Raw genomic sequence first — 27,785 nt, forward strand, 5'->3', positions numbered from 1 at the left:
TGGTGCAGGCAGGAGGCCTGTGCCTGCTGCTCCAGGGCTGGCAGGACTCAAATTCCCTCCCAAAGCCCCAAAAGCAGTGGTCATACCTCAACAGCTTCCACCTTCCTGCGGAGCATGCTCTCCATCTGCTCCGAGAACTTCTTCACCAGCTCCAAGCCATCCACCTCCTTGATTTTCAGAGTTGGCTCCACATCTTTGTACTTCTACCCAAGGGAAGGAAGAAAATCCTGCTTAGCAGGAGGTTCTTAAGAGAGGGATGAATCTATCATTGCTAGCTGGGTATTGTCTTTGTGTTGAAAGAACTGCTCTGATTTTATCACCTTCCACCTTTGTTTTTCCCCCTTTTCCACCCCAAAATTCAGGATGTGCTGATCAGTGGCCATAACTCAAAGCACTTTGACCAAATAAAAACAACTGATCCAACTGTGAGCTTGTGGCTATTGAAAGGAGCAATGCACCTGAAGCTAGTACTGTCTACAAATTAGAGAGAAGCAGAAGGCAAACTTTTAAAAACCCAAACCGTGCACTGTGATGACATCCACATCAGCTTTATACCCACCTCCAGCTCACTCAAGGCAGAGGGAAGAGCAAGGGAATGGAGCTATGTGCTGTCATTGCAGCTCTTCCCATGTCTTGAGTACTCTGGGCCACTGGTGGGGAGATGAACTGGCAGTGCAGGGGTTGTCCTGCCCCAGAGCCACCCCATCTGTGAGGGAATTTGCCAGGTCTCCAGCTAGAAGGGTCTGCTCAGTGCTTACAGAAGAGACTGCCAAGGAAAGCTGAGATAGACAGGTATGATGCCACTTATTGGGCACCCAGGAGCATAATTTAGGCCAAGAGCACCACAGAGGCAATTCCCAAAACCTAGGAATTATGAGCATGGCTACTTGGTGCTGCCTTCATGGGGAGAGGTGCTGTAATGAGGAGGATCTAGACCTGACAGCTTTAGAGATAACCAGTTCATATAACACATTTCATATAACATAGGAATTAATAAAACCCAGGAGTACATCTAAACTGTAAGCATAATCTGCCTCCTTAAATCTGCTCTTTTAAGACTGGCTAAGATGGTCTTTATTGCTCCTTTCCAAAAATTCCCACTGCTAACAGAGATAGCCAGAAAGAAAGATTAATGAAACCTGTGAAAGGACACAGGACAATTAACTTATTTCAGAAAAGACAGAGCCTTATCTCCTGAGCAATCTGGAAACACAAAGGCAACCAATTCCAATTCCCTGGTCCCGCATCATCAGTTTTGTCTGCAGTGTGTACAGCCCCCCTCCATCATCATGTTGTGTTAGCATCACAGCAGCAACCTCAGCCAGAGCTGGGCTTCTTGTGCTGGGGAAAAAAATGAGGTGGTGAAAAGGGCAAGGAGATGGCAGGGGCTCTAGTGACACTTTTGAATTACAGGGAAGCAGCAGGGAAAGGACTTTGCAAGTCTTTAGGGTGAGCCCGTGGAGTCCCTTTTGTTCAAGAAGCTCCGTGACCATCCGGGAGGGCAGCTGGGCACAGGCAGAGGAAGAAATGCCTGGAGGATGGGGCAGGCTGAGGAGGTCAGACAGAAATAGCAGCAGCATCCAGCCCACAGCAGGCATGGCAGGGAGGCTGCTCGCTCTGTCTGGCATGATTAACAGCAAGGGTTTTACTGGATTAAAAATGCCAGGCCTCCCATCCCCTCTGCTGGGGCCCTGGGACAGGCAGAGGAAGCAGGAGGAGGAGGAACTGAGCATTTAGGTTGGGGTAACCACGCTGCCAGAAGAGAAATGTGCAGCCACAAGCCCCGACTGGCTGGTGAGAGAGCACAGCACACACCCAGCTGGTGTCTGTCCCTTCAGCTGTGTCACAGCTCTGCCAGGAGAGAAGTGATCTCTGCCAGGCTGGGCTTTAATCAGGCCCTGCTGGGGGGAGCAGGGTAATCTCTCCTGGGAAAGCTCACCAAGGGGAGGACACACCAGGCGCTTCACAAAGTGACCTGCCACCAGTCACCTTAAAGCACAGCCTCAGTTAAAAGCAACAGGGCTCTTCCCCCTCTCTGTTAATTTTTTTTTAATGTGCTTTTGACATACTCACAAGTAGATGTTACTGGGGTAAAAGTAATAATGAGAAATCAAAAGCAGTCTGTTAATGGCAGCCCTGATCCAGCCAGAGATAGGCAGGAGAAAACCCCAACCCCCAACACAAAAAAAACCCCAACTTTCTGCTGAAGTTCCAGTTCCCTAAGGAATACACCAGGTTTGAGCTCAAATCCTTTTGGAGCTTTTTTCCTACAAATGAACCAGCAAACCACTACATGCCTGTATTCCTGCCATGGAAATCTCTGCCTGTTGATGACTATTCATCCAAGATTTTCTAATGGGGGGCAACAGAGTTGTGATTTCAATGCTGTCACCAGACACCATGGCTGGAAATCAGCTCAGGTGCATGTAGTTGGCCAGGATCATCCTGTACAACCTATGCTTGGGGTTCAGGCTATCAGATAATTTTAAGTTACAGAACAGGAGTCAGGCTTGGCTGAAAGGATCTGATGTTTGAAAAGAGGCCAGAAAGTTAGCTCAGCTCTAACAGAAAACCTTTTCTTATTCATCTAGCACTTAGCATTCCCCTAAAACAGCAGGAGCAATTCATTAAGATTCCCCTTCTGCCGTGATGGGGGTGGTGATTTAAAAGTAGAATATCCAGAATTCAGTATCCTAAGTTTTATCTCTGAACAGAGATATGTCACCAAGTATATATTCTTGTTCCCACCTCCATAAAATTCAGCCTATTGAAGTACACAGTGCTGCATTACTCACTGCTAGTGGAACTAAATTAAGAGTGTGAAAGACATTCCTTTCATCTTCACCCAGGAAAACGTCTTGACTGAACTTCTCAAGTTTGTCTGTTCTTTGCCATGTTTTTTGGGCTTTCTAATAACAGCAGGGCAAAGCTGTGCTGCAGGGTAAAAGCCTGCTCTTGGGGATTCAAGGGATTTCTCTTAGCTCACCAGGTCTCTGGGAATGATATGGCCTGGTAGGAAGTCAACTTCTTGAGTTTGCAACATGATTTTAGGGCTCTTCTGGAGGAAGCAAGCAAAAAGTCCAAACAAAACTAAGCAAAGTGGCATCAACTTTTTGAGGTTTTCAAGTATTAAAGACAAGGTTTACACGCAAAGTATTCAGTAACTGAAAAATTATGACTCTCACAGCAACAATAAGCTGGTTACTTCAAGACTATTAGGCACAAGGGAGACATTAAATAAGGTACAAACTGAGATAACAGCACCTTCTGTATTTCCTCAGAGACAAAACGCCTGTTGACTTAGACAAGCACTGAGAAAAGAATCACCTGAACCTCTCTGCACTGTGCTCCTCATCCTTCTGCTGGTCTGGACACAACCATGCATGCAGAGAAATATTTGATGTGAAACAGGTAATAGCCCAAAAAATAGAAAGGTGCCTGGGGAGCAGGTAAATCCATGTGTTTAATTTCTAGATTTTGGTGGGTTTGGCTCCCTAGGCCTAACTTGCCCACAATCTGTGCCAATGAGATGATCTGCATAAAATTATTTGGGACCTGCTAGGGTGCATGACAATTATATTTATTAGTAAAAGATCTGTGTGCATCCACTTGTAGTGCTGGAGGTGCCAAGGATGCAGTGGGAGCCCTCTTGGGATGGTCCGTGCTTTGAGATGATGAATTGTGAGGAATTCCTATCTAAAGAAAAGGAGGCTGAGAGAAGGACTGAATAAAGTGCTGGCTGCTTCTCCCCTATTTCCTTATTTCCCAGGGAAAGAACAGGAGATGAAAAAGCTCAAGAAGTGGGGCTGAAAGATAAACTTGAGCTGCTTAAACTGCTCAAGATAAGTTAGGGCAGAACACAACACCACAGGAATTTAGGAGATGATTCTTTGCTGGAATGTTCACAGAGCAAGGTTGGTTAAGCTCATCTGTACCCCTGCTCAAAGTGACATTTTCCTTCTGAGTCACAGACACTGTCCCCTTTGCCTCTGGGAGCTATGGCTTGGGGACCCAGGGGACAACAGGCAAAGCAGAAGCGTCATCAAAACTGCTAAAAGTCCAACTTTTGCCTGCATCCACATCCTGCTGCAGCTGCCTCATGGTTAGTGCAAGTACCTTAATCAGGGCTGACAGCTTTTTATTGCAGGGTGACTCTTTCCTCCCAAGAAGAGCTGGTGATCAGCACAGACCTTGGTGATGGATGCTGATAGCCTGTCCTGGTCAAACCCAGCAAAGTGAGTGCTGCAAGAGATGATCCCTCACTCCAGGCAAAAAGCAGCACTCTGGGGACAGGGAAACAGGGCTTAGCAGCAAGGCAAGGAATGTGGTAACAAATCCTGTGTTTTCCCACACCTGGGATGTGGGTATAATTGCTAATATGAAGACATAAGTCAGTCACCTAGAAGGTGGAAGAAAGAGGCAACTCATGGCTTGTGTCAGAGAATCAGAGAAAGAGTAAAGAAAAAAGAACTGGATGGCCACAAAGTGGAGTGTGAATGCCTTTGGATGCAGTCAGCAGCCCCCAGGCCCCCAGGGCAGCACTTGGGAGGTGCAGGGCAGAGATCCCCAGGTCCGAAAGAGCAGCAGCCATTCACCACTGACTTAAGGAAGCTTTACTACACCTGAAAAAGGGACCATTTGTCTAAAGCCCCTGGAGCTACAGACTTGAATGCTGGTAGAGAGTTTAGTGCAATGGTGCCTGTTTGGTGAACAGGCAAAGCAAAGCTCTGCCCCCCTGGTTTCCAGGGCACCTGCCTGAAGCAGTCTTAAGGGCAAAATGCAAAGAATTGATAAACAACTGGCTGAATACAGATAAGAAAGCAAAATTAAAAAAAATTAATTAGTGTCAGCTGGAGAAATGCAGGAGGGGATGATGGGGTGACAATGAGCAGGATGAGCAGCAGAGAGACTTAGGAAAGGAGGAATGAAGGGTCAGCATGGGAGAGCAGGAAGTGATCATCAGAGGGGAAATATGAGGAGCGCTGTCAAAAAGTACTTTTAACAAAAAGTGGTACAATTAAGGTGGTGCTCAGCAAGGGCTGATGAAAGCAGGGAAGGCATTGAATGGATCTCCCTGTCCAGTTCATGGAGAAAGGCCACAGGGCATCACTCTGGGCTTAGGGACATGGAGCTCCATGGTTTAAAAGACAGCTGCACACCACTGCCTGATTCTTTCCTCCACCCTGGGGGAAACCTTGGGAGGCACACAGGGAGGTGACACAAAGCAAAGGGAACCCTCACAGATTTTGCCTACCTTCTGCAACAGGAGAGAGCCTGAATACTTAGTCACAATGGAGTACAGCTCCCCACCAAAGGCATCTGCCCAGGACTTCACCCTAAAAAAAGGGCCAAAAGAAGGAAAGGCAGTATTAATAATTCCAAGTCTGCAGAATAGGTTACTTCTTCAGGTAGTTAAAACTCCATTTTCCTCAGTACAAACCCCTGTATTTCTCTGAGCCACTCTCCAGCAGTGGCAATGTTTTGTCCCCAGACTCCAGCCAGACAAGCAGCAAGGCAGCAGACAGTGCTGCTCTTGGACGTTGGTGAGCAGGGAGAAACACTGAGTTCTGCTGGTCTCAGTCACTGTGCTTGGCCCTGAATATGTCCCACCCAACTTTAGATGTAGAAATTTGGTCTTAGATAGCATCTGAGCTCCTTCTGTTGCTGGCAAAGGGAAATAAATTGCTTTCTGCAGACACCTATTTGTCTCTCCTGACAGGCCCTGGGGTGAAGGGCTAGACATCCAGTGCCAAATCTACTGAAGAGAAAGAAGAGTCAGGACTTAGAGAAGGTGTCATGATTCACCCCTTGGATTCAGCTCCTCCAGCAGAGCAGGCCAGAGAGTGATGAGCCAAATTCTCTGTTCCCACTGGTGGTGCTGCTGCCTGATAATGCCACAGCAGATTATGCACATTGTCACTGTAAAGCACCCCCAACTTATGCCACCCTGGAAATAATGGATGGCAGTGATCCCACATGGGGAACATTCACATGTTGAGGAGCAGCCTGAACACTGAGCCATCCAAATTGAAATAGATGGCTCCCAAAACTGACAGAGCACTTAATCAGCACTTACACCAGCCGTGCTAGGCAGCTCCACCTCCATGCAGCTCCCTCAACAAGGATTCACTTAAGAGAGATTTATTTAATGCAATGAGTGGCCTTCTCCACTTACCAAAATACACCACTTATTTATGATGTGCAGAGTCTTACCTACAGCTTCCAGGGGAGTTCTTTGAGTGCCAGGCAGGTTTTAACCTCAGGGCCTGATTTCCCAGTGCACTGCACCACAAACAACACACCAACACAGAGATGAGCTCGGGAGTTAAGCCAGCACAGCAATGGTGGAATAATCACAAGAGCTCACTTCAGCCTAGGAAAGCCTGCTCAGACTCCCCTGTTGCACACAGGAACGCACAGGCAGCTCTAGGGGATGATTTGGAGCAAACACAAAGCTTCAGCTCTCTACCTCTCTCTATACCTCACTGCTATAAAAAAAGCATGAGAGAGTGGGTGCCTTTTAAAATCAGTCCTTAATTGGCAATGAGGCATTCATATTTAACCACTCAGTGTGAACTAGCACCAGCTGAAGTAATTTTTTTTTTTTTTTTTTTTTTTGCATTGTGCTCTGCATCTTATTTTGAGAGCCAGAGCTTTTATCTCACCATTTCATCCTTAGAGAAAAAGGCATACAGATATTTTCTAGGAGACCAGGATTTATTGGGCTATATCAGAGTTATTCTAGCAAGCCTGGAAAAAAAGAGGAAATGAGAAACAGGGATCCCACGGGGTGCTTTCCTGTTTGTTGTAGTAGTGACTAATCATTCCCTTAGATATGAGGATCTCTGGATCAACATTTAAATTGATGCCCATCTGCTGCTACTGGCTTTATAAGTTTTATGTACAAGATGTTTTGCGCTGAATTTAACTAATATTCTCCAGTCTCCTCGCCTTTTACTGTAGAAAAAGAGAACCTAAACATGAAGGGATAGTAATTTCAGCAGGGGTGTTTATTTTTACCCCACTTCCCTCCCCTCACCTCTGTTTTGTGTCATATGTGCAGTGTACCTCTGCTCCTTCCAGCCCTCAACATTCTTCAACCCAGCAGAGTGGAAGAGTCTGTGGTGTTAATTTCTGATTAGCGGGTGCAGTTGAGCAGCTTCTTGAAACTTCCAATAACAGCAGAACTTGAATAAAAAAAGGGGTTTGTATAGTTTTGGGATGCCTGCTCTGGCTCAGGGACTGATATCTCAAAGCAGAGGAGAACGAGGCACAAAGACAGGGGGACCAAAGAGGGGGCCAGAGACTGGCAGCTCTGGAGGACTGGTTGGAAAGTTAAGGGGCACAGAGGAATGAGAGGGCTCAAAGTTCTCAAATCACTGTGTTACAGGGCTCAAGTTTGTGTCATTAAAAACATCTGGGGGCATTTCATGGAAGTTGCAAAGTAGGAAAGTGAAGAGGCAGAAATACACTGGCATTTACATATTTAAAAGACCATTATTTGCCAGGGAAATGAGCAACCTTAGAATACTGGGAAATTAAGGGCAGCCCGCTGAACTTAAATAGGTTCCCTAAATTTTTTTCATAAACAAGTGAGAGAAAAGGTCAGTCTGAAATTCATCAGCTTGCAGAGAAATTTCTTTCATGGTCTCTGGCTCTGTCCAGCTCAGGAGCAGGTGTATAAATCCAACAGGAGCAGCCTAAAGAGGCCAGACCAGGTTGATCTTTGCCTCTCCCACCAGCATTCCCCAGTGCTTCCATTACCCCAAGAAGAAGCAAGCCCCAACTCCTCACCACTCCTCCGTGGCCAGAGGATGAGCAGGGCTGTGTCCAGTGGGGAAGAAGAGGTGCTTTGTGTGCTGAACTTGCACCCCAGAAGCACCACTAGGAACTGACTGAGCAGATTTTTGCACTGCTGGAGTCAGGGAGGAGCAAGCTCTGGAATGAGCTGGCGGTGATCCAAGCACAATGCAGCAAAGCCAGACACGGCTTGGGGAGCAGCACAGCCTGACTGAGCCTTGTGTCACCTCACCCTGACTGAACCCAGCTGCTGCTGCTTGAAGGACTCTGCTTTTGTGTCCCCAAAATGTCCCCGTGTAACCCATGAAACAGAGCCATTTTCTGCTGACTTACTCCCTCTGGGCCTCTGGCCAATGTATTTCTCTGCTGAAATTTCATTTCAAGAGGGAGACTTTTGTGTTTTGGTTAAATTCATGGGGGGATTTGAAACACCAGGGATTAATTCAGCCATTGGTCTGGTTTTAGTATCAGAGGAGAAAAGCTCTTTTTCTATTGTTTATTCTTCATTCTTGTGCAGGAATAAGTTACAAATTGTGCAAAGTGACGTAAATCTCTTTTTTTTTCAGTAGTAAAGGGTATCACATTCTAACGAAACACATCAGAAAAGGTTTTGGTCAGAGATTGTCTGCCTCTAATCCCTGCTCTTGTATTCAGTGGCAAGAACAGCAGAAAGGACATGCTGGCTTCTAAATGCCACAGGCTTCAATGCCAAAAGGTATTCCTATGTGGTATTTATCCTGGACATGAAAAGTTGATTTGCTTGGTTTGAAGTTGGCAGAAGTTGGATTTTATCTTGTGTAACCTCTGTGTCCTTTCTGTGAAACCCAAATCAGAAGCACTTTTGCTGGGGTAGAGCTTGACAGTGCAAGAATAGAATCGGTAGCAAAGTTTCCTGAGACCCTCCTGGATAATGTCAGCTCCTGGGCAGATGGGCTGTGTCGGTGGCACATCTGTAAGTGTCTTATGGGCTATTTTTGAATAAAAAACACTTCCCCGAACGCAGGAAAGGGCTTAAGCTGACTTGAGTTGATTTTTCAGACGTCTCCTTCTCAAACTGGCTGGCAGTGCTGTCTCCTCTCCCAGGACAAGCTGCTGTCCTGCACCCACAACCCTATCCCAGCACCCCAGAAGCTGCCCCACAACAGCTTTTACCAATGGTGGCGCTGACATTTCTAATCCTTAAAGGATTTAACTTGTCCAAATCAGCTTAACAAGGTGAAGTTTTTATAAACTGGGGTTGCTGAGAGCTCTTGGGCTCCTGGGGGGCTGCCAGGGCTGCGTTGCTGGCAGGGAACTTTCCAGCAGTGATGGCACTGGAGGAGCCTCGTCACAGCGACACACACAGGGCTTGGAGCGCTGCAAACCCACACCCCAAAAGATGCATCGAGAGTCCCTGCATGTGCAGTGCATGCACAAACCACGGCTGGGTGTGCTTTGTATTGCAGCTCAGCTTCTCATTCCTTAGCTCCAGAGTTCTGGGAAGGGCCACTACGCCTTTTGTAGAGAGGTGGAGCCAGCACAAGCAAGAAGGGCTGAGGCGTCTTTCCTCTATTCAGCCTCGCTCACCAACATCGTCTGACAGTCACACACGTGAATAAACACGGCTGTGTTTATTTATTATTTATGTATTACCCAAGGCCCTTTTCAGCCAGCACTGATCCACACCAATGCATGGGACCAGAGCTTCAGAGCTGCAAACCTTGCTCTGCACGAAGAGGTGTATCATCACTCAAAACACCCTGTGTGCCCCTTCCACAGCCGGAACCTGGCCAGTGCCCTGCATCCCTTGGGTGTTCCGGGCATCCCGAAACCCAGCAGCTCCTACTGAAGCCACTCTGCTCAACTGGGAGCTGCCAAACTGGGGCCACTCCCGTCTGCTTCCACGGTGGGATCTCTGCAAGTTGCAGCAGCAGCAGTGAGGTTTTATGAACGTCTCTTTAAACTGGTTTTGCCTTCTGATGCCCAGTACATTAAGCAGAGCATTAATAGATGTCAAAATACTTAACTCAAGGAGATGAGTATCATTGCTACGCCGGAGGAGTGGGGAGGAAGAGGCACTGCATCCTAGTCTAGACCTGGACACAGAATTGGTGGCTCCCATGTCTGTGTCCACTGCCAGGAGCCAAGGTAGGGAAGTGCCAGCCCCTGGAGCCATGTGCCCCTCCGGAGGAGCCTGTCCCCGCTCGCCTGCCACTGCCGGGGAGGCAATTCCCACCCGCCTGCCCGTGCCCTCGGCACCGCCCGCTGCACACAGAAACACTCACGTCTCCAGCGGGATCTTCGTCTGGGCCCTGGCACAGGGCGGGAGGCAGAGCAGACAGAGCATCATCCACGGGACGGCCCAGGGCCCCATCCTCCAGGCACCCGCCATCAGCAAGGGCTCCGGCCGGCGGCGTGCGGGGGCTCCCCGCCGTTCCTGCTGCCCTGAGGGAGCTCCCCCGCGGCCTCCGCCATGGTGCCGGCCTGGGAGCCTTGTCGGTGCGGGGCCGAGCCCCGGGGGCACCGCGGCCGCCTCTGCCCCGGGAGCGCCGCTGCGGCTGCCGAGCGCCGTCGGGGGTGTCCGGCCCAGGGCACGGAACCGTGAGGGAGCTGCGGCCCACGGGTGCGGAGCGGCTCCGGGCTCCGGGCAGGGGAGCGCACCCTCGGGTGTGGAGCGGCTCCAGGCCCCGGAGCGGCCGCGCCAGGAGGGAGCTCCGCGCTGGGAGCTGCAGCGGCTACGTAATCCCCTGCCAGCCCTTAATCCCCTCGCCAAGCAGCAGCAGCCGCAGATTTAGGGAAGTGGAGTGGGATAAAATCACCCGGGATTACTCTGATTTCTGAAGACGGGTCTTGGCTTCTCCAGCCGGAGGTCAGGCCGTGCCTGCTTTAAAGGGATCGCATCCGCATCCCCCAAACCCTTCCCAGACCTTCGGTCTGTGCCTAGCAGGGCCTCCCCGAGCTGCAGGATGCTGGCGCGTCCCTCCGGCAGGTTGTCCCGGCGTTATCTCCTGTCCAAAGGGGATCGGGGGCAGTGGGGGAGCCCTGAGGTGCCGGCGGGTCCGTGCTGGCCCCTGCCCGGCGCTGAGGTTTGCACAGGGACGGTGAGGCCGGGCAGGGCCTTGGCAGCATCCAGGACAGCTCCGAGGCCATTGCCAAGGCAATCTCCTTCCAAGGCAATCTCCTTCCAAGGCAGTCTCCTTCCAAGCCATGGCTGCGGGTCTTTGGCCAGGGCAGAGGAGGGAAAATGAGCAGCGGAAAGCAAAAGAGGCATGAAAGAAAGGGCTCTCTGCCAGTTTGAGCTGGTTGCCTCCTAATGTGAATGATTATTTATTAATAGCCAGACCTTTCAGTTTGGCCAACATTCACTTGAGATTGCCATCCCCTGGTCTGTGTCTGGAGAGCAATGAATCAAAGGAGCCCAATTGCTGAGCCTGATGAATGGCAGGAAGCAGCAAACTGCACACTCGGATGAGGGACACGCTGTGGAAGCTCATTATCATCATGAGAAGTATGAATTATAAATAACTACAGATATGGCAGCAGAAAGAGCATAAATTACTGCTTTAACCTGTTGAACAGCTTGACTCTATGGCTATGAATTAAGCCATTTATTACAGTACCTTCCAATCATCTTTTGCGCATTTACAAATGGCTTGTTTAATGTAAAATGCAAATGTTTAATGTAAAATGTGAAGCCGCACTAGATTGCTAGGTTTCTCTAAGGACGTGGAGGGGAAAACTGGCTGTCAAAGCACTGAAATAAAATTAAGGCCTCTAGTATAGATGGCAACTATAAGGAAAATTAACTGTATCCCAGCCAAAACCAGCACAGATGCAGTTTAAATGGGATAATAGAAGTGACAAAGGAAATACTGAAAAGGGAATAAAACCAGGAAACATTGAATAGAGGTTAAATGGTATGATGAAGAGGTTGAAAGCCTGTGGTAAGGAATTAAGTAATTCCAGGAATAACTCACCTCAGGATAGGATGGTTTTGTCATTTATTACAATATTTACTCCAGACTGTCTTATTGAGAATTACAATCTTCAAGCAGAAGCTGCGGGCCTGGAGGGCACAGATTTCTCTTACGTTTTTAAGTCTGTGCAAAGGGTTTCAAGGGAAAGTCGAAATGGTTCTTCTTTCTGACCTTAAAATCTACAAAAGAATCAATTTCTACACAACAAGCACTCAAGAGACAGTGCCTTTAGCACATCACATGGCTGCACAGCAGCTGCCTGAGCCAGCTTTGGAAGGCAACAGGCAGAGCAGATCTGGGCCCATGTAATTCTCCTCTCTCAAGTGGCCAAAATGTGCTGCCTCCTCCTGCCCCTGCAGCTGGAAAATAGGAGAAAATTGCTCTTAGAGGAGCTAGGGAGACTGACAATGAAGGCTTCATTTGTCTGTGCTTGCCAGGATTAAAACTGAGGGGTAGCATCCAGGGTGACAGGCTTCCCTGCCTGGATACTTGAGGGAAGAGAGGATAAAAATTCACATTCTGGGAAAAAAAAAAAAAAAAAAAAAAAAAATCTGAAATGAGATCTGAAGGCAGGACCATCAACATTTTAGATAACATTTTTTCTTCACTTTGCAAGGAGCTGTATAAATTGTTATTGTGAGGGATTTTTGCAGGATCTCTTCAGTGTGCTGTTTGCAGCTGGGACCCGGGTTAATCCAGGTGGGTTCTGGCAGGAGCCCTTGTCTGGGTGTGTTTGGTAACCCCTGAAACCTTGGTAGAGAAGGCAATGAGACAGCAGCACGCTGAACTGGGAGATCCAAATCCCTTTATTTGGATTTATCTCATTTACTGGATATATCTCACTTAACCCCTTAATGATCTAAAATTGCAAGGAAGTAAGATTGGAAGATTAAATGAAAATAGCACTGAAAACTGAAAACCCCAGGTGCCTGGAGGGGCCTTAATGGGATTAGTGTGCATCCAGTTGCTTCTGCAGAGCTCAGCCTCCACCGTGTGTGAGCACAGTTGGAGCAAGGGAAGGAGATAACAGCAGGGGCTGACTGGGGAAAAAGAAAATGAGATCTGTGAGGAGGAATGAAAGCAAATACATAACAAGGAGTGAGGACTTAAGGCTGCAAGAGATACGAGGTGAGCAAGTGCACTTTAGAGCTACATTTGCAAAACCATGAGGCAGTAAAAAAAATACCAGTGTGATTTTGTGCTGTAAACACAGGCAGGGGAGAGATTTGCCTGCTCTATTTATTTCTGGTTTGACTAAAACCAGAGTTTGGATTATCGTGTTATGGGAAGAGACCTGCAAATGTTACAACCAGGAGAAGAACAAATATCACCAAAAGACTGGTTAAGAAGTGTAGTCTGACAGTGGGATACATACAAGGAGAATGTGTGTAAAACAAACCTTGACAGGAATAAACAATGTGGCCTTGCTCCCAGCAGGTGCATTCATCTGAGATTGTAACCTCGTGCCTCTCATTATCTCTTGGGCAATTCAGATGAACATCTGGGCACAAAATCTCCTTTCTACCCTGGTCAAATACTCTGCTTATGACCCTGGGTTTGAGCTGGTGTCCCGTTGAGGTGACATGAGGATGGTGTCTCTGCCTGTGTGAGCAGGTGTGACATTCCCCAGGGTGGTGTGGAAAGCAGGCAGGCAGTGTTTTGCCAATAGTACAGAAACTGATCTCTGTCCCAGCAGCTGCCCGCGGAGGGGATCCTTGCCAGAGGCAGTGATAGAAGAGTACTTTTAGTCATGGTTTTACTGACTGGCCGTGCAGATCCCTTGGGATCGAGTTTCAGTGCTGTGGAGAGTTAGCAGCCTCTGCAAGCTGAGTTTGCAGAGGTGTGGATGTGATGGGATGGGAAGGAGCTGCTCCTGCAGGAGTAGCTGTAGCTGGGCCAGGAGGTGCTCCTGGCTGAGTGCTGCCCTCCCAACCCGCTTGGCCCATCAGGACCTGTGCAATCCCAGCTGAGCTCTGGGAAGCAGCATGGTTTGGACCACACGTGTCCCCCCAGAGCCCACATCACACCTGGGGGCTCTGTACATCTCTGCCTGCAGACCCATTCATCTCCAAGCCACATGCTCTCCCTGCAGTTTATAGAAGCAGCCACATAGGTGTCATATTAATTAATGCCTTCAGCTGGTTACTTTGCCTTTTTTCCTTTTTAGTTTTTTTTTTTTTCCACAGCTCCGCTTTAAATTTAGACTTGTTTAAATACTCCAAGATGAAATGAGCATTTTAAAAAAAATTTGTTTTTGCTAGCAGCATTTTAAACCCTCATCAGACACAGTGTTCTGAGCAGTAGGAAATTCAGGGCACAGAGGGAGACACCAAGGGAGAGCAGAATGCACAGGAAACAAAGAGCACTGGAGCATCTTCCCACCACCTCTGAAGCCATGGCAAGAAAAAGAAGAATGAATTTAAAAAAATAGAAATAAAGAAAAGGAAAAGTAAGGGAAAGCAGATGCTTTGTTTGGGGAGAACTGCTCACAAGCCTGCAGCTTTCCTGTGTGCTGCCACAAAAGCAGCCAGAGCGAAAGTGAACTTTATCCTCCTCTCTCCACTATCAAAGGGTTAAACTTAATGTTTTACATTTCAAATCCACCTGAAGGAACTTGATTAAGAGAAAGGGAAATCCCATTTTAAAAGAGATTAAAGCCTTTTGTGATAAACTGGCTGCACTAGAGCAGCTTTCTTGGGGAGGAGGCTTTGCTTTGTGGGGAGCCCCAGGAATTTTGGTGCATCAAGTGCCTGAATAAATGATGGCAGTCATTCTGCCAGTCTGTGCTGCAAAGACACTTGACTCAGTGCACATCTAGAACATCATCTATGCTGCCAAATCCTTTGTGTTAGAGGCATGATGCAATGACCCTGTTCGGGAAACATGCTGCAGATCCCTCCTTCTCTCTGCTCGCTGTGTTAGTGAGGATTCAGGATTTTGCAAGGTTATCAGGACAGAGGTATTCGGGCCAAATGAAAGTTGTTCCAGCCTGGCTGGGCTACAAAAAAGGAGGGTCCCTCCTCCATCTGTTCCACTGTCAGGGTCAGCAGGTGGGGAAGGCACAGAGATGAGTTCATAGAGATCATAGTTGCCTTTATGCTCTGATGTTACTGGTTCACCTACTTGCTGAAATCCTGATAAGGATTTATTAGGTCACAGCTGTAGGGTGTTTTGGAAATACAATAATTCTCTGAGCTCTTGCAGGGGGAGACAGCAGAGCCTCCAGTGCCAAGGACCCTCTTCTGGCTTGGCAATGATCTGCAGGGACAAAGCAGCAAAGCCCCCTGCTTCCCTGCCCTCCCCTGATGTGTTTGGATCACACTGTCAGTTTACCAGGGAGCTTTTCCTGTTCCCTGGCAGTAGGGGTGGCTCAGGGAGGCCGTGGAGCTGGGCTGCAGCACTCTGCAGGCCTCTCTGTAGTGATCCAGGCATGGAACATCTGCCTGTCAGGGAAGATGGCATCAGCACAGCTGAGCCGAGGGCCAGGGGCTCTCCATCTGTGGGCTGGCACAGCACTCGTGCCTCATCCCTGGGGAAGCTGCTGCACGCTGCCACAGCATAAATAAATGGAAATGTCTGAGCAGAAAGTTTTTTTTTTTAATCTTTCAGAGGTTGAAAATTTTTTAATCTTTCCTGCTAATTTTGTTTTGTTGCCGGTGCTGAGCGTTCAGGCAAGACCTGTTGTAGAAATGTGTATCAGAATTTCTGGAATAATCAGAACTCAATTTAAAAAAAATCTTAAAAGTCTTATTATTTCTTTTCCCTTCCTTTTGATTTCACAGAAGGCAGCAGCTTTGCCAAAATTCTAGGTCACAAATTATAACATTTCATGCTTCTCTCCTTTGAAAATGAGACCACTTTTTTTTCCCCACAAAAATCAGAGGCGATCAGTTTCAGTGTGATTAAAGATAAAAGCTGGGCTTTGGATACATTTTGCCACACATTGATGTAGGTGTAGATAAAAACAGTCCATTCTTTCATGAATATTAATGAAAACATGTTTTGTGATTTTAGGCAACCATCAATTGTTATTAAAAATACCCTGACAGTTCTGAAGAAGAGAAAGAGGTGGGGGAAGGCTCTGCAAAAGGCTTTCCACATCCAATTAACACAGTTTTGTGTTTTGCTGTAAAATTACCCTGTAGTGACTGTGAAAGGTGCTTCCCTGACCTCCAGCTGCTCAGCGGGCTGGCAGAGAATGGTGTTCACCCATCCAAGCATGGCAGGGCCAGCACTGCTCCTTTTAAACTCTTTTAACCTCTGGTTACAATTCAAGTCACTTCCCGTCACCCTAAATTGCCTGCGACTCCGTAATTAGCTCAGTCACCTGCCAGCTTCCATAACACACACTCATTCTTCCTGCCTTCGACGTCTGACAGCATCTCGCTCTGCCAGCGGCTTTCAAACAGATTTCCCCTCCACCCCAGGGCCTTCGGTGCCATGAGCCTGCCCTGGAAGGATGAAGATACAAATCACGTTGTGCCCAGAAGGATCATTGAATGCCTTCTTTGATTTCCTTCAAGGAGCACAAACCAGCTGAGGAAGTGAAGCAGCGCGTTTCTTGCCAGTGTTTTTTGTTATTGTTGATGTTTTTGAGCCCCCCCTCAATGTGGGGTGATGGAGGTGGTCCCTCCCTGTGGTGGGTGAGGAATCTCCAGCTCTCAGCCATCTCCTCACAAGGGGGGTGCTGGCTAAGGAGATTGCCAACCCCCAGGAAAGAGTGGTTCCCAAGGATTCAGCCTGGTCTGGGGACATATGTTATGAGAGAAAATAACCTCTCACTGCTGGAAGGTGTAGCAGTGTGCAAAGCCTGAAAAAATCAGTTTCTAGCAGCCTGGCTCCTTCTGCTTCCCCCCACTGTTGTCAGCATCTGGACAGCACATGGGACAGGCAGGAGAGAGACGGGGAGATAAAACCCTTGGAAATAAAACCAAGAACTGTGTCCACCGTCCGTGAACAAAAAGTGGAACGTAGGATCGCAAGAGGTATCCAAAATAATATTTTATATACATAAAATTTAAGTATAAAATTTTAATAGAGCAAATATTTCTAAATTTTGTATTGCAAGAAAGGAAATTTCTATTCCAACTTGTGATGTCTGTCTCAAATCATCTTTCATTTGCCAAAGCTGCACTCCAGCTCATGCCTTCTCGTTAGTGCAGTGTTGAGGCTGAAGTTTACATCTTTCTGAGCCAGAGGCTCCTGAAGTTTCAGACAGAAGCCAAACAGTTGTGCCCTGAGGGATTCCTTCACGGGAAATCTGATGTGCATAAAGTAGGCAGAGCGGCGCTGAAATCTCATTAGTGCTGGTTGCTTGCTGCAGCTCTGACCTTGGCTTAATTCGTTCAAGTGATGCTGGAGTTAATTGGCGTTCTCCGTTTGGAGTGATTCCCTTTTACAAGGGCAGTTCAAGCCTAGATCTGCTCTGCTGGCCAGGCCTATAACTCCCCTAGACAGAAGAAGCGTTACCTGGCTGTACTTGTGCTCAGATGTCTGGTGTCACACTCTGACAGCCACCGAGCTACTTCACGGCAGCCCCTGAGTGTCACCCTCCCACCAGGAGCCCAGGGCTGCAGGGAAACCAGGACCAAACACAGCAGCTGGGCTTTCCAGCAGATGCTGTCACGCAGCCTCAAGGCTCTTCATGCTCTGTCACCAGGCACAGGGACAGCCACCCCTCCCAGGACGCTCCACCTGCTCTCCTGCTCCAGCAAATGCTCAACCCCCATGCCAGCTCGGGCTCATTTGGGAGGTGAATTCCTGGGACTGGCCATGGCCCTCTGTGGTTGCCAGGGAAGCACACAGGGTCAGAGACACGGCACTCCTCATCCTCCTCATCTTCCTACGTGGAGATGGGAAGTAACTGTGCCCAGGATTCCGTAAGTCCGTTCCTGGGCCACCTTCAAACCGTGTCCTGCTATTGTCACAGTCCTCAGTTACTGGTCAGCTTTGTCCCATCTTTGAAGTACCATAATTTTCTATTTGCCTTCTAGAGGTTTTTCCAGAGCTCTGCTGGTATTTTTTCCTAATAGCTGTTTTCACATCCACCACCAGCTATTTTTTTTTCCTCCTCTACCCAGGCAGAAACAGCAACTGGAAAGGTTATTCACTTCCAAAGCCTTCCCTCCAAGGACGGGCTGCATAAGCAAAGGGCAGGCTGGTGTTCTTTCTCATCTCACAAACCTCTGTTGAGGGTGATCAGGAAAGAAAGGAGCTCACTGCTTTCACAGCCCTCCCAAAATTCTGGGGGAATTCCAGCAGACTTCCAAATTCCAGAGCATGCTGGTCATACTCAGGCCAAAAGATTAAAAAGGGATAGCCTTACACATCTAGAATGGAATCAGATGGAAGCAGAGAAGGTTGATGTGACTAGAGTTCCTCAGAGTTGGTTGCTTAGGAAGGCTGAGAAATCCAACAGATTAAAACAGCCGTGGAGCCCTTTTCCTGCTCTTGGGCAGGGAAGACACTGATTAGCTGGATTCAGTATGCTGATGAACGTGTTAACCAGGGAGAAAATTGATATTAGCTCCAGAAAATAGCCAGTTATGCCATGATGGTGTAGAAACAAATGCAGAGAGCACAGAGCGAGCTGAGTCTCTGGCCAGGGGTTTGGTGGAGATCGGGTGAGCAGATCCTGTGCCCTGTAGTCAGGAGGATGTTTCATCACCCACAGTGGGTTGTTTTCAGCATTGCTGAGCAGTTCCTTTCCCTAGCACGTGAAGACTGGGGTGGCCAAGGGCAGAAACAGAGCTCAGTAGCTCACCCTGTTCTGACAAAGTCATGTTTGTGGGGAAGGAGCTGCAACAGAAAGTTTTGCCTTTTCCTCTCCCAGTGAAAATGTACTTTTTGTAATTCCGGTCTTTTCTGAAATGACAGTAGCAATTGCTCACCTCTGGACAGACCATCAAAACCCCTTTAAGACTCCCATTAAGCTGCTGCAGTCATCAGGCAAGAGGAAAACATTTCTAAGGAAGAAGCACAACAACAGCTTTGACAGCAGCACGTCGCAAATCACATCAGAGACTCAGAGCAGAGAGCGAGGGAAGAGCAGAGCTAATGGGACAGGAAGGATAATGGCAATCTTGCACCAACTGGTCTCCTTAGTGTCATCTTTGTCACACAGCTGGAGAGAGCATATTTGGGAGCAACTGTAATTTATTTTTTGATCAATACAGGAGCTGCATATGAAAATACTCTTGCTGCTCTGGTCACTCCCCGCTGGCTTTGTTCATTTGCCTGGCCTACAGCAGGCTCAGGGCACGCCACTGGGATGCTGCAGAGCGAGGGATAGGGGAAGGGATTCCTGCTGGGTGATACAGCACCTGCAAAGGGAAAGGAATAGAATATCAGAAATCCTGCATTTGTCTGGACTAATTTTTGGTTGCTAGGCTGCTGCTGTTGCTTCTGTCTGCTCCTTGCTTTTTCCAGTTTTCGCTGCTTACACAACATGCTCATCTCTTTACAAACGGCTGGATCTGGGAAACAGAGCAGTTTGGGCTGGACTGAGGGATTTCTCAGTTGGCTGCAAACAAAAATGAAGTGTTGGGAGAGGAGTGAAGCCCCAGTGGGATGTGACTGAGCATCAGTCTCTGCCTTTGCCTCTTGACTTCTGTGATTTCCATACATCCGTTATGGAACTGCTCCTCATGTCCATTTTAAGTGGGGTAATATTTCCTTCTCTCTCATTTAGAAGGGTAATATGTATAAAAAGCACTTTCAGACACTTCTATCTAGCTATTTATGTAAATGCACTTGTACAGCAATGTTGAAGACTTAAAAGATATATGTAAGAAATAGAAATCTTTCTAAATCATGTTAAGAGTTCTCATCCAAAGTGGGTTATGAAATCATCACTTCCAGAAAAAGAGCAGAGCACTTTAGGTTAAATACCCAAAGAGTGTTTGTGCCCCTGTGTTCTGTATCTGAACCTGTCCCTGTTCCCCTCCCCTCCTTCTGTCTGTCCAGGCCTCCCTCTCAGCACAGGGTAATTAAGCAGCTTGTTAGGGTGTGATGAGAAGAGCCTCACTTCCACCTTCCTGTCACCTCCTAAGCTGATATTTTATCTCTGAGATCTTCCCACTTCATAACCTGCTTCAGGGTGTGCACAGCAGAGACACAAGGGCTTGTTGTCTGCACCTCTGGGCATGTGAGTGCGCACTGCACCGACACTGGCCAGCCTTTGTCTGCTGGATTTAGCAGCCCCTGCAGTGAGGGATTAGCTGAGTGGCCTGAAATTTAATGCTCTCTAAATGTCTGCTTTTAGCTAAGGAAGTGAAAGTTTTCCTTGACTTTCCTTGATTTTGTTTTTTTCCCAAAACAAAATAATGTTCCGTTTGTACTTTCCTATCTCTCTGCTCCCTCTTCTGATTTCCATACCTTCACTTCTGCCCCTAAAGTTGAGCTGAAAATTTCCGGTTTTCACACCTCTTTAGAACTATTCACTAATTTCGAAGTCCTTACTGACTTTCTTGATTACATAATTTCTTCATATCTCTCAGACAAAGGAGTTAACTGGAGACTCCTCAACTTTACAGTTCTGCTCATTCCCTCTACCTTTCCCTTGATGCAGCTCCTGTTTTATGATCCCTGGAGGGACTTTTCTCAAAGACAACAATGCTTTTATTTGTTACAGGATTCATCATCTTCACCTGTGGTCCTGCTGATGCTCTGAGACATTCCTAAGCCGTGGCACACATTTGGTGGGATGTCATGGACAGGAAAGGAGCCCCCGGTGATGGCCTGTGCTTGCTCATGGCACAGACAAGGGTTGCATTTCTCTGCAGCTGCTTTGGAGGAACTGGAGGTGGTGATTTTAGGAATTGGGGGTAAAGAGGAGGGCACAGATGGCTTGGAAGCACAAGGTTTTGGCCTTCAGGGGTAAAAACAGGAGAAGGGAAAGAGGGTGAGACAGCAGAAGCAAAAGGATGATGCTGCTTGCAAACACACCTCTGACAGGGACGGGAATGTCACCTCTGCTGCCAGACTTCCCGCATTCAGTAGGTGATTCCTGAACTTTGGTAGAATTCTGCAACTTGGCAGCTTCCCTGATTCAAGCTCTTGGCCACAGTCACTGCATCCATGGCAGAAGCCAGGAGAGGCAGGACTTCCCTGATAAGGATCCAGGAGGGGAGCCTCAGGCACGAAGAAACCCTGCTCAGATGAATGAAATGCAGGCACTTCTGCTAAGTGGTAGGTCTGGGGCTACTGCTCCAGGCAGAAAGCAGGCAGCTGCCGCTGAGCCAGACTGCAAAGCAGCAGTAAAAATGAAGGAAAACAGAGCTTTTGTTCCCAGCCTGAGTAGCCCAGCTCTGGGAGGGCTGCCAAGAGCCTGCACGCTCCTTTCCTCTCTCCCTCTCAACCTCGTATTTACAGTCAAGTGCTGAAGAAAAACCCACAGGTGGGCAGGGTTCTGAAGTGACATATTAATAATTTCTCTCTCCCTTCTAGGATGTTTGAGAAGCAGATTTCAGGTCTTGGTGAAGAAATTCAGGATGGGTGGCCGTACCTGCAGACAAAGGGTGTAACCAGAGATGCGTGGCAGAAGCACTTGGGCAAGAAAAATGTTAAAATTTATGTAGGATCGAACCATGGGATTAATATCCCTCTGTGCACACAGTAGCAGCTGTAGGAATGCCATCATTTTCCAGAGTTCCCTCGTGGCATGGAAGCAGGATACTCTCTTGCTGATAGGAAGATGTTATCCTTTCTCTTTCTTTTCTCTTGTTTAGTCACATGCTGGAGAGTTTTTCCTTCTGCCTTTACAGGGCTTACCTTGCTTTTTTTGGTGGCATTTGTGTCCAAAGAGAGAAAAAAACATATTTTAATTAATATATGTTCCAAATGGCTTAAAAAATGTTGTGTGGGGTTTTTTTATTACCTCTTTGACTGAAGCTGCTGCTCTCAGAAAATGTGCAGTGACTTCCTATTGTGCACACCAGATGTTTATTCTAAATTAATTTATTGGATTTTTTAATGTTGTTGCTCACCTATTGAAAGGAAGAAGCATGGAGATTACTTGAAACTCAAATTCTTTTCACAACAGATATAAAGGAAAGGCATTCCTACATTAAACATATTTTCTCCAAAATCTATTCTTTAAAGTGACGTAAAAATCTCCTTTTCCTCTCCACTTTACCCTTTCCAGTATTTATTTCCTGCTTGTTTCAGTAGTTTTTTTCAGCTATACTTAAAGCAAGGTGGTTCCTGCATTTCACATTCACTTCCATGCTGGCCAGATTTATATCTGAACACTGTTCTGGTTTGAAGGTATCATCTCCATTAAATTAAAAAACCCCACAAATCTGAAGGGCAGATTGATGCCCCGCTCTGCTGCACTCTGAGGAAAGGCAGGGGCTGCCAGTGGTGCCAGTGCAGGCTCAGCACAGGCTGGGGAAGGTGCTGCCCGGGCTAACTTTAGCCCAGACACTCTAATCCCCCTCTCTAAATTGGGTCTGTGCTGAGAGCTGCCCTGGCCAGATCCCATCTTCCCGCCGGGTCTGCGCTGAGATTAGGCTCGGGATCAGCAGCTGCCCGTGGGAGGGGACCTGCAAACACTCCTGGATTCCCAGAGTCAGCCAAGGTAGGGGCTACAACAAAGTCACCTTTTGGGACTTGGGGCATTTCCCAAGTCTTGATGTCAGCCAAGAGGCAGAGCCTTTGGATCCCAGTTTCCCCAACACCTCAGTGCTGGGAAGACTAAAAGTTTGACAAGGAAGTCTCACAGATATGGATGCTTGGCAGAAATTTTGAATGTAGAATCTGAAGAAGGAACAGAAATGAAAGCAAGTTTTCATATAGAAGAAAAGAATTGCTGAGCCAGTCTTACTGGATAACCAAGGAGGCAAAGGGTATGTTAGTTAGAAGGGGTTTTTATGGCTTGGGGCAAAGGAGAAACTCACCTCAAACAAGAAGATGTTTTTACCAAGCAGAAAGATAGCACAGGCAAACAAGTCAGCAGATGTTGCAAGTAGAAAAAAGGTCTCAATTTTCTACTGAAAGAAAACTGAAAAACAACTTTAGCTTAAACTGTAATGTACTAACTTTTAGTGATTGGAGAATAGTAACATGAATATGGTAATTATAGTAGTTATGATGGGCTATAGGTAAAAGTTAAGGTATAGATTGATTCTTCTGTAAGATGCTCAGCAAAGTCTATAATGCGTTTGTAACCCAAGCTAAGGTTACAGCTGCAGCTGGAGCTGACAGCTGTAGGCACAGGCTCTGTCACCCATGACCCTGGACTGCTTGGACTGTAATGTCTTGGATACAATAAACTGCATTTGGAAGAGCTGCCTGGAGTCCCACATCCCTCATTTAGGCTCTTACAACTCAGATCAGTTCAATGCAGCTCCTGCCTCTCTCAGCCCTGCCCACATCCCAGCCCAGGGCTGCAGAACCCATCCATGCCCTGATCCAGTGCCTGGCCTTCCCTCTGAGCCCCACAACACCAGACCCAACCTTGGCAACCGATTCTGCATTAATTCTGCTGCAACACATGGCACAGTGTAGCCATCTTAAAAAAAAAGGAGAAAAACTATGGGAAAAGGCAGAAAAGGCTGGTGTAGGAGCAGGGATGAGCAGCTAAAGTGGGTGGTTGGGATGGCCTTTCTCTCCAGCAGCAAAACCAGCTCAAAGTATTCATACAGCCACAGCCTTTGTTTGCTCAGTGTCTTGCAGAACCCCATTTTCCACTTGCAGCTCGTATATGCCAAGCTCCCTGCTCCAGTATTCCCACCTGAGCTGTGCACAGATTTACAGCTAAAGGCCAGAGCAAGCTTGTTAGAGATATTCAAAGGAGTTTGGAACAGGCAAAGACTTCTAAGAGTCTCTTAAAAGTCTTCAGAAGTAGCAGTAAAGTTTACTGTAGGTTGACTGAGGATTAAATTTTTAGCGCATTATTCATCTCCAGGAGTGGAATTTTGCCTTTCTCTAGGTTTCATGGACCTCTCTGGGTAAAGCTGCCTTCTCATAACATTTTTTTCATTAGAGCCTCCAATGCTTACTGAAAAATGTCTTTTAATTTTGCCTTTTCCTTAGCAAATACTTCCAAGTTTGCTAAAATACTGAACTATGATTTTAATGTCCTAAAGGGACACTGGTATCTCCAATACCCACTGCTTTTATGACTGAAGTTCAAAGCTCTACACTTTCTAAACAGGCTGTCAGAGGAGGTGGAGCATCCTGTCTGTTCAGCTGCATCCTGCTCCTGGGAAATTTTATTTTGCTGCACAATTTTAATTATCCTCATTGCAGCTACAACAAGCAGGAACAACAGAGAGCTAGTGAATAAAAATCAAATTTAGGAGTGGAATTTTCTGTGAGAAAACATTTGGATGCTTTCACTGAGTGTTGTGGATTTCCATGAGAGACACGGACAGAAATGATGCTTCAGTGTTTCACTGACTTTTTACTCCTTGTCTTCTCACTCTAGTTTAATAGGTGTGGAATTTTTTAAGGAAGGTGGTTAAGTGGAACTACACTGAAAATTAATATCAACTCAAGGCTGAGAGTGGGATTAATGCATAAAGCACTGGTGCAGCTCCGTCTGGAATTCTTGCTGGTCCCAAATGTACGAGTTATTTAATTCTGCTGGAAGAAAACAAAACCAAAAAACCACAACTCAAAATGAGCAGTATCACAAGAAGTGCATAAACAATACAATTACACATGCATACTGTGAAATCATCTAAAGTAGAGTTAATGTGATCCTTATATACTTTCTGATTTTCTACTTGCTCTCTTTTTTTCCATATTCAGATGAAGAAAAAACAAAACATGCCCAAAGAAAGGCAATTCTAAACTGCTGCAGTCTTTTTTTCTCAAAAGGCCTTGTTAGCCTAAGAGCTCATAGTTCTAACAGTCTTTAAAAAAAAAAATAAAATTGAGGAATCCCAGTGTTTGCAACCACCATATTCAGAGGTGGTTCATTCATATTCACCAAATTTGATATCAAATTCACCATATTTGATATCCAAAACACCCTTTTTGGTGTCATGCACAGACCTGGCTGCATAGAGACACTCCCAGCCAATACAGAGCTGCTAAAAACCCACAATGCCAAAAGGCAGAGATGAAGTTTTCAGTATTCCATGAGAATCCCCCAGGTTTCCATGACACTCCAACTGCATTTCTGGATAAAGCCTTTTTCTGAGCCAGGTACTCCAGTTTGCAGTAGAAAGGGACATGGGTCAGCTGTACACTCCAGTATGACCCCAAGCTCAGTCTCCAGTTCTCAAGTGCACCTGATGAAGCAGATCCTCTCCTCTGAGATGGAAACCTAGACACGAAGTTTGGCTTCATTTCTCATCAGATTTCTCTCACTACTTTTCCTCTTCTGCTCATTGTCACAAAACTCAGGGTTTCTTTCTGAGCTTGTTCTATCTTCTTACCACTGCTGTTCTTGGTAAGCAGGATAGACTTTAAAACAGCACCTCCATTCTTTAGCAACAATCTTTCTTCACTCCACAAAAGGCAAGTTTATGCCTTCTGAATAATCCCAGAAATCCCTTACAGTGCAATACAGTGAGAGAAATCCAATTCTGCCAGCATTACTTGGTGGAGATGTAACCAGAAGAGAGGGCAGTGAAAAGAAACCCTGAATTACCTCAATCCTTGTCTGCTTTAAGATAAGCCTCAGCTTGTCAAGCATAATGCCAATACCACAGTTTTCATAATCACCCAGAGTTAACAGATGTTGTAAAAAATATGCCTTTAATTTCTGTAAATTGCTCTGACAACTAATAAATAAGAATGTTTTTAAAACCTCTACTTACCTTTTTGTAAATAAAATATTTCCCCCATAGCTAGAAAATCTATTATCCAGACAGCTTGAGATGCTTAAGGATTATTTTTACCCACCAATTACGAAGTTCTACATGTCAAACGAGGTCTTAACTATGTGTCCTCATCATCTTTAAATTGCACTCCCAGATAATCCAACATCACAGACACCAATTATGCATGTATTTAGTTTCAAGCTCTTTTGTGTAGATTGCAATTTCTTCCACACCAGTTCATTCTGAAATAATACCAATTAACTCAGTAGAATCCCATCAATTATAAAGGCTACATAAATTATGAAGGCCACAGGATTAGAATTTGCTATCTTTAAATCTGCTTCTCCTGGTATCTGCTCAACACTTGTATTTCACTGACTCTGCAAGAATCATAAACTAACAACATGCAACCAGAGTGTGACTTGCTGCCTACCAGTTACTCAGTGTAGGGAAACTCCAGCAGTTTCTTGGGATTATTTGCTTATGTGAATAAAGAAAGTATCTCTTGACATTTTTTTCCCTATGTATTTAGAGCATTTCCCAAGAAATGGCAGCAAATCCCCCCTACCCTTGCATGGGGCAGGAGGAACTGTTTGCTTATTACAACTCTACTGATTGAAACCTGTAGCCAAACTGACACAGAAGAACTTCCACAGATGAGGCTACTGAGTTGTGCCTACGTCAATGCCCACAGTAAAGGAGATTGAATAATCATTCATGGATTACAGTTTGGGTTCTCTGCGCCCACAGAAGAAATGCCTCCTCAGCAACAACTGTGTATTCCTAAACTGTAGTAAACTGGCACTTCAGCAGCAGATGCTAATAAAAATATACATAAAAATCCTTTCAATCAGTTATTCTAGTTGATTTAAAACCTCATGTGTCTTCTGCCAAGTGTAAAAACATTTTCGAGTCATACAAACTAAATATATAGCCCATGGTGCAATAAAATGAAATCAGCACATAGGAGGGATTATCCATTTTTATTTTCTTTAGAAATGGATCAATGAAATTCCTGTGCTCCAGGAACACACTTAAAAAAAATGACACCAGGTAGCATTTCCCTTAACAAATTTTCACATTGCTTATAATTATGCAGATTGGACCTGGAATAACAGAAAGATGAATCCAGTGTCACCCCAGAGTTCTGTGACAGCAAAGTACATTCACAAACCCACCCCCCCATCCCCCCCAATTCCTCGAACACCTGCAGAATCCCTACATCTAGCTAAAAATATTCTTGTCAAAATAGAAAAAGATTTTCCTACAAAAATTTTGGGGGAAGTCATGACACTTCTTCTAAATTGCTTTGCAGACAGCTAAATACGATGATCAGTCTTCCCGAAAGCGCCTTTTCCAAGATTTCAGCCGGATTTTGATGGTCCTAAAAATAGTCCAACATTGCCACCATGTGGTCGGGGACGGGCGCGCTCCCCGGACAGCGGCGCAGGACGGCTCGGGAAACCAGGGACAAATCCCTCGGCAACGAGTAACCACGCTGCAAGTGAAAAAGGAAACTGCATCCTGAGAACCGAGTACTTATGCCGGGAAACCAACTCGAAGTATGGACCAGGGTAAGAAAAATAAGTTAAGATGTTTTTGTGATTCATTCTTCAGCGTTGTGACGCTTCCCTCGCTAAAGGCACAATCCATTTCTGGTCACTTTCTTTCTCAGTACAGCAAGTATTTGCCAACAAGGAAAATCTGAGTGTATGCAAAATGCCTAAGACCATTCATGTCTTCAAACACAATCATACTTGAAAATTTCAAAATCTTCTTCCTGGAGTTCAGGAAGCCGTGGAAATTGATTGAAGAGATGATCTTTCACATAGGCTTTTTCATTGCTGCCTTCCTCACACTGAAGAGATAAGCTTCATAAATAATGTTCAAGAAGTTGTCATCATTCTGAAAAACAAACCAGGTAATTGTTACCAGAATAACTGGAGTAAAGAGATTAGGTTATTCAGTTTTATGAACCTGACACTTTCTTAGTCTTATTCTTTTTTAAAAAAGAGAACAGCAAAGCCCTTTCCTTCACCGAAGATCTGTTTCATTTCCCATGACTGCACCTCAGCAAGGAGCAATGAGTACACAGAAAGAAGATTTTCTAAACTCACTGTGCATTTAAATTGAGTCCAGTATTGTTGCATAATAGCTCAGTGACAATACTGAAATTACAACCCTGCTATTTCACTTCTTTGCCCTCATTTATCTAGGGACTTCCTTAAGTTGTATCCTCTATCAGGTCAGGGAT

The 27,785-nt window shown here is 46.3% G+C and overlaps 2 protein-coding genes across 2 annotated transcripts in view; both read right to left on the bottom strand.

Annotated features, from left to right (window-relative positions):
• Positions 1 to 10,171, bottom strand: part of CACNA2D4 (calcium voltage-gated channel auxiliary subunit alpha2delta 4) — a 122,347-nt gene extending 112,176 nt beyond the window's left edge. Inside the window, exons 1-3 of the mRNA XM_041484522.1 lie at positions 10,065 to 10,171; positions 5,255 to 5,336; positions 87 to 203 (exon numbers count right to left, since the gene is read on the bottom strand). Of these exons, the coding sequence (XP_041340456.1) occupies positions 87 to 203; positions 5,255 to 5,336; positions 10,065 to 10,171 (306 nt within the window). The remainder of the gene's footprint in view (positions 1 to 86; positions 204 to 5,254; positions 5,337 to 10,064) is intronic.
• Positions 10,172 to 26,728: 16,557 nt separating this feature from the next.
• The window catches only part of DCP1B (decapping mRNA 1B), a 39,816-nt gene continuing 38,759 nt past the window's right edge, over positions 26,729 to 27,785 (bottom strand). Inside the window, exon 9 of the mRNA XM_041484503.1 lies at positions 26,729 to 27,436. Coding sequence (XP_041340437.1) covers positions 27,356 to 27,436 — 81 coding nt within the window. The 3' untranslated portion in view covers positions 26,729 to 27,355. The remainder of the gene's footprint in view (positions 27,437 to 27,785) is intronic.

Source organism: Pyrgilauda ruficollis, unplaced genomic scaffold, assembly GCF_017590135.1.
Source record: "Pyrgilauda ruficollis isolate IOZ18807 unplaced genomic scaffold, ASM1759013v1 scaffold66, whole genome shotgun sequence".
Taxonomy (NCBI): domain Eukaryota; kingdom Metazoa; phylum Chordata; class Aves; order Passeriformes; family Passeridae; genus Pyrgilauda; species Pyrgilauda ruficollis.